Source organism: Daucus carota, chromosome 3 (assembly GCF_001625215.2).
Source record: "Daucus carota subsp. sativus chromosome 3, DH1 v3.0, whole genome shotgun sequence".
NCBI classification, from domain to species: Eukaryota; Viridiplantae; Streptophyta; class Magnoliopsida; order Apiales; family Apiaceae; genus Daucus; species Daucus carota.
Window position 1 is genome coordinate 41,027,200 of NC_030383.2, and position 15,972 is coordinate 41,043,171.

Here is a 15,972-nt window from a genome sequence, read left to right on the forward strand (position 1 = left end):
TGGGCACTTGGACGAACTCGGGCAGCCCCTACGGAGGCTTGGAAGTGGTTGTGGGTGAGCTAACTTGGTGGGTTAGAGCTTGAGAATCAAAACCTTGTATATATGAAAATATATTTGAGAGAGAGAAGGTTTTGGAGATGAAGTATTAAAGAGAGAGAGCATAAACTTGAAAATCTTGAACACTTCTAAAAATCTCAGCACTTTCTTGGCTCTTAGCTTAGGAGTATTTGGTGTGTGGGAGGTGAGTATTTATAGAGGGAAGTGGGTGGAGTGAATGGTTGAGATGAAAGGAAAATAAAGGGTGGAGATTGAAAAGGTGTGGATTGTGGTTTTGTTGTGTTTGTTGGCCACTTGCACAAGAAGACAAACAACTTTATGGGAGAAATCTCAGCTGAGTTGTGTCACTAAAAGACAAGCACGCTTCCCGAGAATTTGATTAATAACGTAACTTTGTATCGTTATTAAATGTGACGATTTTTCGAAACCTCCAATAAATTACACCAAAAATATGATAAATCATAGAATATTGAAAAATGGTGATCTGTCAATTTTGATCAATGTTGACTTGGTCAATCGTCCAGTCAAAGATCCCAGTCAGCCCCTAAAAATAGTGTTCGGACCAAACTTCTCAGAAAATTATGAAAATTTTACTATGCACCAAAAACATTATTCAAATGATCCATCTCAAGTTTCAAGTCATTCTAGCAAGTAGAAGTATTTTATTTAGATTTAAAATGATAAAAACCATTCTCTGGATTTGAATAAAATACGATTAGCCATTTGCGAGTTTGAACAGAACTTTGGCTAATATTTTGACTTGAGTAAATATATTTGACTCTTTCGATATTATTTAATATTTAAAAATCAAATATAGAGATAATCATATAACATTTTATTCCGTTTCCGCATCAAAATTAACTGGTAATACAATTCAACATCATTTTTTTCTTTTCTCTTCTATTCCCTTTCTAGCATCATTTCTTTCCTTTCCTTTCTTTTCGATTCCATTTCTGAATTTTATTTCGTTTTTCTGAGTTGAACCAAATCGTCTTTTCTCTTCTGTATCCTTTCAAGCATTCATTCCTCTCCTTTCGATTCCTTTTGTGAATTTTATTTTGTTTTTCTAAGTTGGAGCAAACATCCCCTAAATGTCTTGTTTTCTGCAAACTTTTTCTTATTCAGTTATTTAGCTTGGTTTTATTAGATTTTTTGTTTAAAGTAAAATAACTGAAATTGTTTCATTTATTTGTTCGATTGTAATTTCCGGGCTTATTCTGTAATCAGTAACCAAATTATAATTCAATTCAATTGATAATTACTACTCCCTCTGTTTTGATATGTTAGTCGTTTAAGATGTGAGCACAGATATTAAGAAAACTTATCCTGGGATGAAAATGTATTTATTATGGAAGTCATTTCCACTACTGCCCTTACGTAACTTCATGCATGTATATTTACTGCTGTTGTATGGGGAACCTACTGAATCAATTTTCAATGATTTTTATTGCCTTGTTTAATAAATTGAATGATTTCTATTGACCTGTTTAAATTCTTCTTTAAAGTTCCCTCCTCCACTTTTAACTAAAATTTGAATAAAAATCTAAAATTTCATTTCCCTCTATAATTTCCCTCCAATTAAAGTCTATATATTGTAAACAATGTTGAGATAGTCAGCAATGTTGAGATAGTCAGTACTCAAAAAATTGTAGAGAGCGTAAAGCTAAAGTGAGAAGTTATGGGTACCAAGTGTATTGATTTAAATCTTTCTCCAGATGACATGCTTCAGAATTCAGAAAGTAATATGCATCCAGGTACTCTTTTTAACGTAATACATTTATTTTTTGCATTTCATACAAATATTTTTAGTATGAAGTGGGATATTTTATTTTGCAAGTAACCATTTAAAGTAGTCTTCTTTTGCATTTTGATAATGAAATCATTTTTTCCTGTGCAGGGCAATTTGAGTTTATACCAGTGACTCAAGAAAATTTTAAGGAAAATGACATAGACTTGAATTCACTTCCATTTTTTGAGGGTACTTTAATTTAATTTATAATTTTTAAATTTTAATTTTACTATATCATACAAAAAGTATTTTTTAGTTGTAGGTGAAATTGCTAATGACTTTCTTTATATGTGAATGAAAGTTTAGAAAAATAAATTAATTTAAATTAATGAATGGTTATTTTACATGCATTTTGGCTTATTTTTTCCTAATTTTTTTTAACTATTACAGGTGGAGCAACACATGAAAAAGATACAGGTTTATAAACTTATTTGAATGAATACTTATTTTTTTAATAATTACCCATTTTAATTTTTTTTTCTTTGGGTGACAATTTTCTAAAGAAAAATTGGATAAATGATAATGTATTCTAATTTAGTTTTGTTATGTACTGCTACAGGTGCACATGAGGAGTTTACAGAGCATGGAGAATTTACAAATAATCATATAGATTTGAATGCACATCCATTTTCTGAGAGTAATTTTTTTTTCATATTTTAATTTCATAATTCTTGTAACAAATTTTTAAGTTTTGTTAGTTACCGGTTAGATCTTATTTGTTCATAATTTGTCTTTTTTTTTTAGCAAATTCTATTTTTAATTTTACTTACATAAAGTATACTTAATTTTGATGTAAAAATATTTTATTATTTTTTCTAATTTCTTTTAACTATTACAGGTGGAGCAACACATGAACAAGATACAGGTTTACAAATTTATTTAAATGAATACTTATTTTTCCAATAATTAATCATTTTAATTATTCTAATTTGATTTTGTTTTTATGTACAAGAGGTGCTCATGAGGAGTTTATAGAGCATGGAGAATTTACAAATAATCATATAGACTTGAATGCACATCCATTTTCTGAGAGTAATTTTTTTTCATATTTTAATTTCATAATTCTTGTAACAAATTTTTAAATTTTGTTAGTTACCGGTTAGATCTTATTTGTTCATAATTTGTCTTTTTTTTTGCAAATTCTATTTTTAATTTTACTTACATAAAGTATACTTAATTTTGATGTAAAAAATTATTTTATTATTTTTTCTAATTTCTTTTAACTATTACAGGTGGAGCAACACATGAACAAGATACAGGTTTACAAATTTAAATATTTAAATGAATACTTATTTTTCCAATAATTAACCATTTTAATTATTCTAATTTGATTTTGTTTTTATGTACTGCTACAGGAGGTGCTCATGAGGAGTTTATAGAGCACGGAGAATTTACAAATAATCATATAGACTTGAATGCACATCCATTTTCTGAGAGTAATTTTATTTCATATTTAAATTTTATAATACTTGTAACAAAATTTTTAATTATGTTAGTTATCGGTTAAATTAATTTTGTTCATAATTTGTCTCTTTTTAATTATTTTTTTTGCAAATATTATTTTTAATTTTAGTTACATAAAGTGTACTTAATTTTAATATAAAAAATTATTTTATTATAGGTGAAAATCAAGTAATGCAGGAAGAGAATATAACTGGTGAATGCTTCCCGTCGCAGGGTAATAATTTCTTGGGTGTAATATTTCTTAATTTTTCCTCCAAATTTTTTGACCAGGCATATATTTATCAACTTGAATTTTTTAATTTGTAGGTGAAGAAATACAACCAAAAAAGATTAACATATTATCTAATGAACAAAGAAATGCAATTTACCTTGCCCTTTTAAGGAGGAGCGTGAATGGAAAGCTTAAGAAAAATACCAGCAGAGAAGTTGCTACATTGTTCTCTGTATCCATGCGTACAGTTCAACGTGTTTGGAAACGATCAAAAGAAAATATGAAGAATGGGGTGACTGATGTATCTCATAAAAGAACAAAAAATTGTGGTCGCAAACGGATACAGATTGATTTGGATCATTTTCGGAGCATTCCTTTACCGGAGAGAAAAATTATTCGGGATGCAGCTAATGCTCTAAAAGTTAGCACATCAGTTCTAAGCAGGAATCTAAAGTCAGGCGATATAAGGCGTCACTCCAATGCAATCAAACCATTTTTAAGTGAGGAAAACAAGAAAGGTAGACTACAATTTTGTTTAGACATGCTTGACAAAGAAAGTTTGCCTCATGATCCCAAATTTCATGACATGCAGAATGTCATTCACATAGATGAAAAGTGGTTTGACTTGTCAAAAAAATGTGAGACCTATTATCTTTTGGCGGATGAAGAAGAGCCTCATCGTACTTGCAAAAGTAAAAATTTTGTTACCAAAGTCATGTTTCTCGCTGCTGTAGCTCGTCCGCGATTTGATGGTCAAGGCAATGTTACATTTTCTGGGAAAATTGGCATCTACCCATTTATCACCAAAGAGCCTGCAAAGAGGAGTAGTGTGAATCGGGTTGCAGGTACACTTGAGACAAAGGCAATGACTTCTGTTAAAAGAGATACAGTTAGATCATATTTGATTGAAAAGGTGATACGTGACATTCGAGCAAAATGGCCACGTGAAGATATGCATAAACTTATTTGTATCCAGCAAGATAATGCAAGAACTCATGTGGATCCCAAAGATATAGAGTTTTGTCAAGCTGCCCAGCAAAGTGGTTTTGATATTCAGTTAATGTGCCAACCACCAAACTCTCCAGATATGAATGTTCTAGACCTTGGTTTTTTTAGAGCACTTCAATCTTTGAGGTACAAGAAGGTGGCAAAAACAATAGATGATCTGGTGAATGCAGTGGAGGAAACATTTGAAAATTATCCAGTTGAAAAATTGAATAACATATTCTTAACTTTACAGCTGTGCATGATGGAGACGATGAAAGTGAAAGGTAGTAATGCTTACAAGCTTCCACGCATGGGCAAAGATGGTTTGGAGAGACGTGGACAACTACCCATTCAAATAAAATGTGATGCAGGTCTTGTTAATTCAGTTTATGAATTTTTAAATGAAGTGTAATATTAGATTTATCCAGCTTTAGGTTCATTCTAATATTTATGGTTACAAGCTTTTGTGTTACAACTTTTTGTGTTTAGTGGCATGATAGCCAGATCAAGTGTATAAATAAATATACATATTTAATTATTTAATTATTTAATTATACATATTTATTTAATTATTTAATTATACATATTTAATTATTTAACTATACATATTTATTTATTTATTTATATGCAGAACTTTTTAAAATTAATTTTTCTAAGAAATTTCTAAAAAATCTTAGAATTATGTCACATAAATAATTTTAAATTTGTTGTGGATTATTTCACATCAATAAAATCTATATTACTCTAATTCTATTTTCTTTTATAATATTAATAATGAATAAAAAGTAGAATTAAAACCAACCAAATGAAAATGTAATGCTTAAACAAAAAAAACCAAAAAATCTACTATATAAACACAAAATTTACTAAATGAAAATTTTCATTTCAAAATTAGCATTACATACCACCACCAATATTTAACAATATCAAACATTTAAAATAATACTTCTTTCAGATAGTTGCACATGCATTTTATTCCAGCGAAGGCTTATTCAAATCAATAGCACATTTTGCTTTCTTTTTCTTGTTTTCTCCATCATTCACGAAAGCATTTTCTTCTTCTTTTTTGAGATATTGAGGCTCCTGCAAAAGAAATTGTTTGACAAGAGGAAAATATATTTCTGACATACATATTACCTCTTCACAGAGACCTTTTGTTATATGACTTGTTTCAGTGACTTTTTCTTCACCTTTTTCTATATAAGCTTCTTTCTGGACTTCTAATATTGGGAGCTTTTCTTCATCTTTCTCTCTTTTTTGAGACGGTAGGTTGAAACTCATTGTGTGGGATAATAGTAGATAAAAAAAATGAAAGAGGATACATTAAGCTTAACACTCCTGTGCTTTTAAAGTACAAGAAGAGGGTAGGTGAAAAAGTTCAATTTTCTATGTAACTGTTGGGTTTTTCAACATGCACGGGATTAACAAAATAAGGGTAAGATAGGAAAATTTTCATTAATGTACTTTGAAAATAAGAGAACGACTAATATTAAAAGACACCTAAACTTTTCTAGAACGACTAACATATCAAAACAGAGGGAATAGATAATTAGCCCTACTACTATGTAATGATTTATGCAACTTTAAGATTTGCAAAAGTGGCTCTAAAATTTTTGAAGAACAATAAATATTTAAACTTTTGATGATTATAACAAAATACATTGATTGAATCCTAATTTAACTGATTAATTTATGGATTGAAATGATGAATATGGGTGTTACAACGCTGCTCGTAGAATACAGAGATTCTAATGTTCTTTCAATACAATGCAAGTTCACAACAGCACTGTTGAACATGGAAAAGAATATAAATGTCCTATATAATTGCATGTACTACCTAGTATACACTGTATTACTGTACAGAGCTCCTCCGCTACATTCTTTTTAATCTATTTTAAGAGCTCCTGGCTACAACTGAAGAAGATTATACATGGATAAAATGTTCACCATTCAAGCCAGCACAAGCTCTTCTTCTTGTTGTTGCTGTTCTAGATCTGGCAGTGGTACTTCTCGACTGGGAATAAGAATACGCTTTATGTCCTCTGCATTTAATGTCTCATATTCGAGCAGTGCATTTGCCAATGCATGCAAAGCCTTCTCGTGCTAAAATACAGAGAAATGGCAGTCAGATTGCCTAGTCAAACTCTCAGTTTTGAAAAGGATTATTTGATTGCAACTAAAATTACTAAAGGTGGTATCCAATACATTACCAAACACAATAGGAGAATGCTCAATTGATTCTATCGATATGGATATATATAATCATTTCAGCTACACTAATGAAATGCAAACATACGCAATATATGTATTTTATATGTATGTGTAGTAGTATTGAAATTTAGATTAAAAGATATTGTTATTGTGAACTTTAGTGGAGGTGTAGATAGAGAGTACTTAAATGTAAGTTTAAGTTGTGGTAGACCAACCTTTTTTAACAGGGTTTTCACACGATCATAAGCTTCCCTTAGCAGTTTAATTACCTGAAAAAATCACATAACAAATTGGATCATATAAATATACTCAATCCAAACTACTAAAATTTTAACATTATATACTAAAACCGCATATTCAGTATGCATACTTCAGCATCAACACGTGATTGCATTTCTGACCCGGGCCGCTCTATTATATGAACAGGACCGATTGCATCACTCATTCCACAAGTTGATACCTGGAAAATACGATGACAGTCATATATCAACATAAGATTCGAAATAAATATTCAAGACACATCCTAAACAACCAAAATAGAGCTAAGATGATAATCAGTATAAATAAAACAAACATGCATATCAACTACTTAGTTCTGGAGCAAAAAACTTCATATAATTATAACATAGAAAAATATATACCATATATTGTGCAAGCTTTGTGGCTGTTTCAAGATCACTGCTCGCACCAGTGGTAACATGGTCTTGACCAAATATAAGCTCCTCAGCAACTCTCCCTCCCATGCAGACATCAAGACGTGCTAATAGTTGCTTCTTGCTTATTGATGTCTCATCGCTTGAAGGAAGCTGTGTAACCATTCCCAGAGCAGATCCACGGGGCATAATTGTCGCCTTGTGAATTGGATGAGCACCATCGGTGTTATAGGCAACGATTGCATGACCACTCTCATGATAAGCAGTGAGCTGAAAATGACATGAAGACTATCAAACACATAGTACAAACACCAATCTAGCATAATCTGCAAACTTGAAAAGGAATAAGAGAAATGACTCTCGTCAATTCTAATTGGTTTAACTAATTTAAAGTAACGCATTTCAGATAAAGGGTTTCTGCAGTATAGCGACACATGCTATCCACTATTAATGCAACTTTTAGAGGTCCTCCTTGGCACAATGTTCAACAGGTCAAGTGTCTACTTGTTGCATACTATGCTACATGTTTAAACTCTGGGAAGTGGTAAAAACGTCTTTCATGAAATACATAGGGAACTTGGTTACAACCTTTTTCTACTAATTGCAACTTTGCATACTCTTTATACTTCATTGCAGGTGAAGAACGTCAATCAGAAAAACATGTATATGTACCAACCCCAACCTTGTGTATAAACAACAATAACTGAAAACTTAAATGTAATGAAGAGGATAATTTTGGCAAGTGATCATTGACAGAGGAAGAGCAGAGTAAAGCAAATAATGTGCTTAGTCCGTGGATTGTAATCCACCTAACTAAATACTCACCTTTTTAGACTCCTCTGTCACAAACATCGTCTTGCGCTCTGTACCCATCATTATTCTGTCTTTTGCAAACTCTAATTGCTCTGAATTTAATTTCTCAGCTCCTTCAACTGCAGCCTTGATTGCTGCAACATTGACCAGGTTGGCTAGATCTGCATAAGTGAAGGCATTCCAGATTGATACAAAGTAAGTGTAATCATGTATTAAATTAATAAGAATTGAAAACTAGCAGATAAGGTGCTCCAGCTCATAACAGAAGTTAAAACTTGTCCTCCAGCTCAGAAGAGAATTTGAAACTTAGCAAACATGTTATGAAGATCGGAGCTGATAATAATCCTGATAATTTAATGACACCTAGTACCCATACTCAAAATAATCTCAAGCCCTGCTCAATGGTGCTTACCTGAGTAAAGATTTAAAAAGAAGCAAGGGGTGGAGGAAGGTTTACTACAATTGGGTTCTCAAGTATAGTAAGAAGAGGTTCAACTTCTCTTCAGACCTTCTTCCCAGAAATTTGGATGATTCGGAGAGAGGTAATAAAATGTCCATTAACTACATACAACTATAAAATTCTTTGTATCTTCCTTCCTTGAGAAGAAACACGATATAAACAAAATAAATAGGCTTTCTTTCTCTTTTCTCCGTTCAACTTCTAATATCTTTTTCTCTTCTTTCCCTAAAGACTTGGGAACAAGCCGTAAGTAAATAGTCCAAGGAGTAATCAATTTAGACTTTGATCTCTCTGTCTCTGCTCACTGTATGCTTTTAGGTATCAGAATTAACTGACTAGCACTAGACACTATCTTAAAGGGTATCATGCCTCCCTTTGTTGAAAGACAAAATTGTGGATCTCATATAACAAGTGATATAAGACTCTATGGTGAACAGAATCACTCTATGAAAGGCAAAAATGAACAGTACCAACATAACTTACCTGCTCCATTGAACCCTGGTGTACCACGTGCAATTGCTTTTATATCGACATCATCCGCTAAGGGTTTGTCTTGTAAATATAGCTCTAAAATATCTTGACGACCCCGCACATCTGGATTAGGAACAACAATCTAGAAAGTAGGATTCAATTAATTTTTGCTACTTCTTTGACTGGACATAGATTTAAAATTGATGGCTAGTTTATCGCCAATGTATTTTACCTATTATACAAAATTTTCAAATTTATGATGAATTAACTAATTAAGTAATTACTAAATATACTATCAACGACTTACATGCCTGTCAAATCTACCAGGTCGTGTTAAAGCTGGATCAAGGATATCAGGCAAGTTTGTTGCGGCCATCAAAATGATCCCCTTCAAGTAAAGCAGATTCTCGTAAGAAAAGTAGCAAATAATGATCAAACTAGCAAAAATCTTTCAACCTGTATTGCTGTACCTCATTCTGTTCAAAACCATCCATTTCAACGAGTAGTTGATGCAACGTCTTCTTTGTATGACCTTCCCATTGTTTCCTAGTTGATCCCACAGCATCGATTTCATCAATGAAAATGATGCATGGAGCCTACAAGAAGCAATTAAACCTAAACATTAATATCACAAACATATGTGAAGTTACTCATTAGATTGCTACTTTAAGGTACTGAACTTAATTTCCATATTGATGAATAGACTTTTAAAAATTAATATTAAAAAACTACATGAGTTGGGCAAACTAATAGCTACAACACATCAGAGGTTTAGGTTTTTCATATTTCAGCAATTATATGCTACCGAGTTCCAAAGTACAGTCAGATAATAATTGGACTGGTAGGTATATCTTCAAATTAGGTGCTGAGAGAACTAATAGACAGAATACTAACCTTTTACTAGCTAATATATAAAAACATTGAACTGGTCTTAGTCTATTACCTCAGCTACTATATAAAAACATTAAACTGGTCTTGAGGGGGTGTATTCAATTGGGATTTCAAAAGGAATAAAGGATTTTTTTTCCATTCATGAAATTCAGGTGCATTCAACTCGGATTTTAAAATCCATTAACATCTGATGGTATTCAAATGCTGATGAATTTTTTTGGACTTCATGAAATGATGGCTTTTGTTGGATTGTTCAGCGTATTTTATGCTTTTTGAAATCCCACTATAATCCATGAATATCTAAGGCATTGTGCTTAAATCCTAAAGACTCTACTTTACGTCAATTCCGTGACATTTTATCTAAAATCCACATAAAATAAGAATCGGATACAATCCATTAAGATCCATAGACTATGGGCCGTTTGAGTAATCTTAAAAAAAGTGCTTCTTGCTTAAAGTAAAGAAGTGAACTAGAAGTGAGAAGTAAATTAAGACTTATAATTGATTAAACTGTTTGGGAAAGAAGTAGAAGTCCTGAAACAAAAGCAACATTCTCAGCTTTTTATAAGTGCTTCTGGCTTTTTACACAAACGGGTCAAGAAAAGCAGAAGCCGACTTTTTATCAAAAGAATCCAGAAGCTTCGTTGCCCAAACAGGATAATTCATTAAAATCCCACTTGAATACACCCTCCCTAGTCTATCACCTCATCAAAAAGAACATACATGGGTTATTATCTATTATCTCTTAAATTATTGTAGTACAGAGAAAAGGCAAAAACTGTATTCAGCATGGCAAAAGCAGATAGCTTATCTACATTATAATTTTGTGGTCAGAGACAACAGCTTAGCAGTGGTGAATGGTTTCTACAGATTAAGATAGAGCTTTCTTCTATGTACCCATAATTCAACTATGGATGTTCTTTTAAAGGCATCCAGTCTGAATGCTGCTTAAAGATCATAAGCAAAATGAGAGATGTGGAAAGACCTTTCTGAAGATGACATATACCCTTATTGATATTTAAATACAGAATATAGTAATTTAGAGAAACAGATGGGCACAATACACAAGCGCGCGCGCACACACACACACACACACACATATATATATATATATATAATTTAATATCTATATAATTACAAAAATCAATAGACCTGATCCCGAAATTAAATCTAAACAAAAGAATTGAAGTTTCAAAACTTCTAAACTAACCTTCTTTTTTGCTGCTTGAAATAAGGATCTTACACGCCGAGCGCCAACTCCAACAAACCTAGCGTAGAAGAAAAATGATGTTTAAGCATATGCTAATGCACCATTAGAAGATAAACTACCAACCAAGAATGGCACTCGGAGCCCGTTTGGTAAGCTTAAAATTTTGACTTGCAGCTTATTGTTACTTAAATTGAAAAGTCAAAGTTGTAAACCGATTTGGTAAGCTTAAAATTTTGAATTTGCAACTTATTGTTACTTAAATTGAACAGTGAAAGTTGAAAATTTTATGATTTTCATGTTTCATGTGACTAATGAGTTGTTATAAATATAAAACTTATTTGTTGTTAATGTGAATGATAATATTAATATCTACCAAATAAATCAGTTCAAAAAAGTACCTCACACCAACTTCTAGCTTTAAGCGGATTTTCAACCTTTTTAAGACGGTTTTTAACTTAGTATAATATTACACAAACATGTTTTTTTAACTGAAAGTCAAAAATCACTATAAACATCTTTAACTTATTACACAAACATACATTTTTTAACTTTAAAGTCAAAAATCACTTTTTAAAAAAATGCATGTTTGTGTAATAAGTTAAAAAAAGTTACTCATAACAACTTTTAGGTTTAAGTGTTTTTTCAACCTTTTAAGTCAGCTTTTAACTTGTCATATAAACATGCATTTTCTAACTTCGCCAACAACTTAAAGCCCAGACAAACAAGTTATAAGTTATAATTTTGATGATCTAATCTAATATATAAATACAACCTAGATTATTACATGAAATTTGGTGGGCCATAGTGCCACATCTTTCACCAAACAACGACGACATAGAATTTGTAGCTTTTTCATTTTCAAATATATAGGGACACTGATATTTTTTTTATTACAAGTAAGCTGATATACTGTCACTCGAAGTATCTAATAATAAGACTGTCAGTCGAATAAAAGTTGATACTCACATTTCTTCAAATTCTGAACCCGCTCTGTAAAAGAAAGGTACTCCAGCTTCTCCAGCAATAGCCTTAACAGTGCAAAACAAGCCAAAAAAATAATTGTGCTGAAGCAAATCAAGTGTACTTCTATTTCATAGTATATTTTTTAACTGTTAACATATACAAAGAATTTTTATAACAGCTTGCAGTCACATAGATTCTTTCTCCAAATTTGGAACAAGCAGAGTAGAGAACAAATCTTTATGATTGGAACAAAGGTACTTTGAAAACGAAAGGAATCAATAGCTTGAAAACAGATCCACCAAGATATGTACACAAAAAACTTTAACAGTGGAACATTCAGAAGGTTGTTAACATTTCAAGTTAAGAGCCTACACAGAACAAGTCAATAGCAGCTGAGAACTCCTCACCTTGGCGAGCAAAGTTTTTCCTGTTCCCGGAGCTCCAGTCAAAAGAATTCCCTGCAAAGCATCAATAACATTTATACTGGATAGAATATGCAAATTCAGTTTCATTCATCTACATTTCCAATACGGGCTTCAATGAAATAGATAAATACAAAATGACAGATACATTTTAAAAGATAAACTACGAATTTATGCTCTCATGCATCAATTTTAAAAGGATGTACAGTAATGGCTGCCAAATGAATCTAATTTTAACTAGCTAGTTAGATAGATAGATATAATAATGTCAACCTTTGGCAGCTTCCCGCCAAGCCGAGTAAACTTTGTTGGATTTTTTAGGTACTCCACCACTTCCTCAAGCTCCTGTTTTGCATCATCACAACCTTTGACATCCTTGAATGTTTTAACATTCTGCACCGATACAAGTAATCAGACTACACAATACAGACAGGTACAGGGCATAAAATCGTAGAGCTAGCTTCAAAGACCAAAGCAGAATCTTAAAAACACAGAAGATCGATACCTACCTTCTCAGGCACTATTTCTTTATTCAATTCCTTTGGAGCATATGAAGTACTTGAACCAACACCTGAAGTTCCCATCCCACCTAAACCACCAATATACTTCTGAAGTGCAGCAGCACCCAATACCCTAGTATTCATACAAAAACACCAAGAACAAATAAAATAAACATATATTGAAGATGTTTGATCATAGAGTTTAGCAAAACAGAGACAACAACCTTATGGTCACAGATCACAGACTTCCAAATGATTGTAATATTTAAGTGACCCAAACCTTATATGCTCTTCCAATCTTACTTTAGAACACTATCACGGTCTAATTTATAAAGTAGCTCATACATCAACGAAACATATAGAAAGGAGGGTACATAGATACCAGATTAAACCAACAGCAACAGTAAACAAGATGGTAGAGATAAGTTCTTGTGCAAAACGTGATGATTTATTAGATGCTTTAGGGTCTACCTGCAACATGAACCACTAAAGTTAGATTTTCGAAACTTATAAAGCTCTCTGGATGAATTAGTAATATAACATGATGCCAACTGTCCTACTTTATAACAGTAGGTCCTAACTAACTTCTTACCATTACAACATGCAAAGGTTGCTTGTCAGAAATACCAGGGTTCAAAAAGAGCTCATCCATGTTTCCAGATGAACGCTCCTTCAACTCTTGCAACTACATATAGATTTCAATAACTATATTGATTAAAAAAAACGGAATTAAGGATTTCTCTAATTACGGAACACAATATCCAAAACTACAACTTTAGTTGAGAACAAACAAACAGACCAGATGCTCTTATCTGCATGGACTCACAATCAGAGAAAATTAAGCATATATTCCATCACATAAAAATCAGCCCGATAAGCAGAAGTATTGAGACATTTATGAAGTATACATATATACGATACAGAGAACTTCAATCCTAAGGACGCAAGTGTTTCTTGTAAAAAGAAATCCTCCAACAGGACCAGCTGAAATGCTGTCTGTGCTCACTCTCATTTACCAAAATAGTTTAGCACTAGAATTTCAAGAAATCAAATATGCTAGTGTAGTCAAAACATAAAATGACCAAGTGCGCCTCCGTGGTATGCAAGTGCTAACATATTCCATATATATCGCAGTTGAAATGCGCTAGTGTACCCCTCATTTGTCGACAAAATCCAGATATTCATCATATGCTCATTATAAGATAAAACCTAACAAAACAAAAAACTGAAATATATGAGTACCAACGTGGGGAGACTGGAAGGTTTTCCTGATTGCTCATCTGGAAGATATTCGGCAATTGCATTTGTAGCTACAAGAGCTTTAATATATTCTGCCACTCCCCTACTGTCAACTGCATGATCTCTTTCCTCAAAACGTTTAATTACAGCCTCTGGACTGGAACAAAAAGTAGAACATATAATTAGGTTATCACACACTTTTGATCACCAAAATTATCTCCAAGCACGGTACATACATAAAATCAAATTCCACCACGAACCAATTTAGCCTACAAACTTTATGTATCATCATCCACACTATAGTATATATGATCATCATTCAGTTCCAAAAGTCCAAATCATCTCTCAGTTATATTTGTTGTATATATAAAGGATTGCATTTTAGTAAACCAACTACAAATAATCACTCACATTACCAATAATCACCACTCTACCTAACACGAATCACCTATTTTTAGCAATGTCAGACCAAATTAGTTTTATACATACAAAAAGGAGCAAACTTTATTACTTATGCTTATTGAGCTCAGCAAGCAAAACACTCTGCAACAAGGCATCTTTAGGATTAGCATCGGCTTCAGCAATCAACCTCTCCAACCGCTTCTCGTGTCGCCAAAACGGCCACCAACTCAACCATTTCGACAAGACAAGCTTCTCGAAACCAGTCCTCAACCTCTCAAACACCCCAATCATAAACACCACAACCGGCAACTTCCTCAACGACTCTTGAATCTCCGCCACCTCCTCTCCTTCCTCGGACTTCGGCTTCTCCACCACCGCCACGTCAGCCTCACTCTTCACCTCCTCCGCCACCGCCGGAGAATCGCCGAATTCCGCGTCATCAGAGCCGACATTGTCGGGGCGAAAAGTGGAGCAGAGGATGAAACGGTGCCGAAAAAATCGGGACTTGACGGAGACGGAAGCGGAGGGGACGGAGCGTAAAGGAGAAGGGGAGAATTGACGGAGTTTTAACGGAGGGAGGGGAGAGTAATGAAGTGGATAGGGGGTGGAGAGGAGTGAAGCTTGGAGAGTAATCATGGTGAATTAGGGTTTTCAAGCTGTGATTGGGTTTTCAAGTGAAGAGACTTTGGTTCAAATTTCAATAAGAATGAGGAGATGAAAGCTGATATCTTATCCCGGATTTTCAACAAGATTGGCTGTGGCCTCTATTTTATTATCTTCCATTTCTAATTTTATATTATCAAATATATTGCTTTCATGTTCATGAACAACAAATAACTTCTGATTTTTTATGAAATTATTTGAACTCATTTCTTATATTTTAGATTGGTAATATATGTACTATATTATTGCTAATAAGTTTATACGTTTGAATATTTAATATTTTTCATATTTTCAAATATTTCGCTCTTAGGTATTTTCCTTAATTATCAAATATAACACTGACTGCTACTGAGAATATTTTAAAAAGAGTTTCAAGACCGTCTCGTAGTGTGCGTGACGAGTTTATACCTTTTAGCGAGGATAATACACTAGAGTGTAGGAAAAGATCTGTCCTAAAACATCGTGATCTACGATCATTTTAATACTATGATGAAGATACCACACCAAACCAAAATATAAGATAAAGATATGTAATCGTCTCCTTATCATCTCGGAGGGTCTTCGAC

At 32.8% G+C, this 15,972-nt stretch overlaps 2 protein-coding genes and 1 long non-coding RNA gene across 5 annotated transcripts; 2 read left to right on the forward strand and 1 right to left on the reverse strand.

The window, feature by feature from the left end:
• Positions 1–2,792: 2,792 nt before the first annotated feature.
• On the forward strand, positions 2,793–3,283 carry LOC108213875 (uncharacterized). The gene is made up of 3 exons (XR_001805392.2): positions 2,793–2,878; positions 3,079–3,105; positions 3,202–3,283. It is a non-coding gene; the product is annotated as an uncharacterized LOC108213875 (long non-coding RNA).
• A 476-nt stretch (positions 3,284–3,759) lies between these two features.
• LOC135151539 (uncharacterized) lies at positions 3,760–4,920 on the forward strand. Its single transcript, XM_064090055.1, has one exon. It carries the CDS (start codon positions 3,760–3,762, stop codon positions 4,918–4,920), a length of 1,161 nt encoding a protein of 386 aa, XP_063946125.1.
• A 1,253-nt stretch (positions 4,921–6,173) lies between these two features.
• Positions 6,174–15,507, reverse strand: LOC108214538 (ATP-dependent zinc metalloprotease FTSH 11, chloroplastic/mitochondrial). Of its 3 annotated transcripts, none has more exons than XM_017386598.2 (17): positions 14,853–15,507; positions 14,345–14,498; positions 13,695–13,787; positions 13,485–13,573; positions 13,112–13,235; positions 12,876–12,995; positions 12,588–12,638; positions 12,184–12,245; positions 11,218–11,275; positions 9,587–9,712; positions 9,424–9,504; positions 9,129–9,258; positions 8,198–8,346; positions 7,361–7,642; positions 7,090–7,179; positions 6,935–6,988; positions 6,174–6,611 (listed from the first exon to the last, which is right to left on the reverse strand). In XM_017386598.2, the coding sequence occupies exons 1-17, from the start codon at positions 15,377–15,379 to the stop codon at positions 6,459–6,461; spliced, it is 2,343 nt and encodes a 780-aa protein (XP_017242087.1). In that variant the 5' UTR covers positions 15,380–15,507; the 3' UTR covers positions 6,174–6,458. The 3 variants fall into 3 exon arrangements, with proteins under 3 accessions (XP_017242087.1, XP_063944919.1, XP_017242089.1); XM_064088849.1 differs by having other exon boundaries at positions 14,345–14,493; positions 14,853–15,483; XM_017386600.2 differs by lacking the exon at positions 14,853–15,507 and having other exon boundaries at positions 14,349–14,490.
• Positions 15,508–15,972: the final 465 nt, after the last annotated feature.

Excerpts from the sequence above, each read along its gene's own strand:
- LOC135151539 (XM_064090055.1), top strand. The coding sequence starts at position 3,760 with ATGCGTACAGTTCAACGTGTTTGGAAACGATCAAAAGAAAATATGAAG.
- LOC108214538 (XM_017386598.2), bottom strand. The coding sequence starts at position 15,379 with ATGATTACTCTCCAAGCTTCACTCCTCTCCACCCCCTATCCACTTCAT. Across the intron at positions 14,499-14,852 it reads GCTGAGCTCAATAAGCATAA|TCCAGAGGCTGTAATTAAAC; the intron begins GTAATAAAGTTT and ends TTTTTGTTCCAG. Across the intron at positions 8,347-9,128 it reads ACCAGGGTTCAATGGAGCAG|ATCTAGCCAACCTGGTCAAT; the intron begins GTAAGTTATGTT and ends TCACTTATGCAG.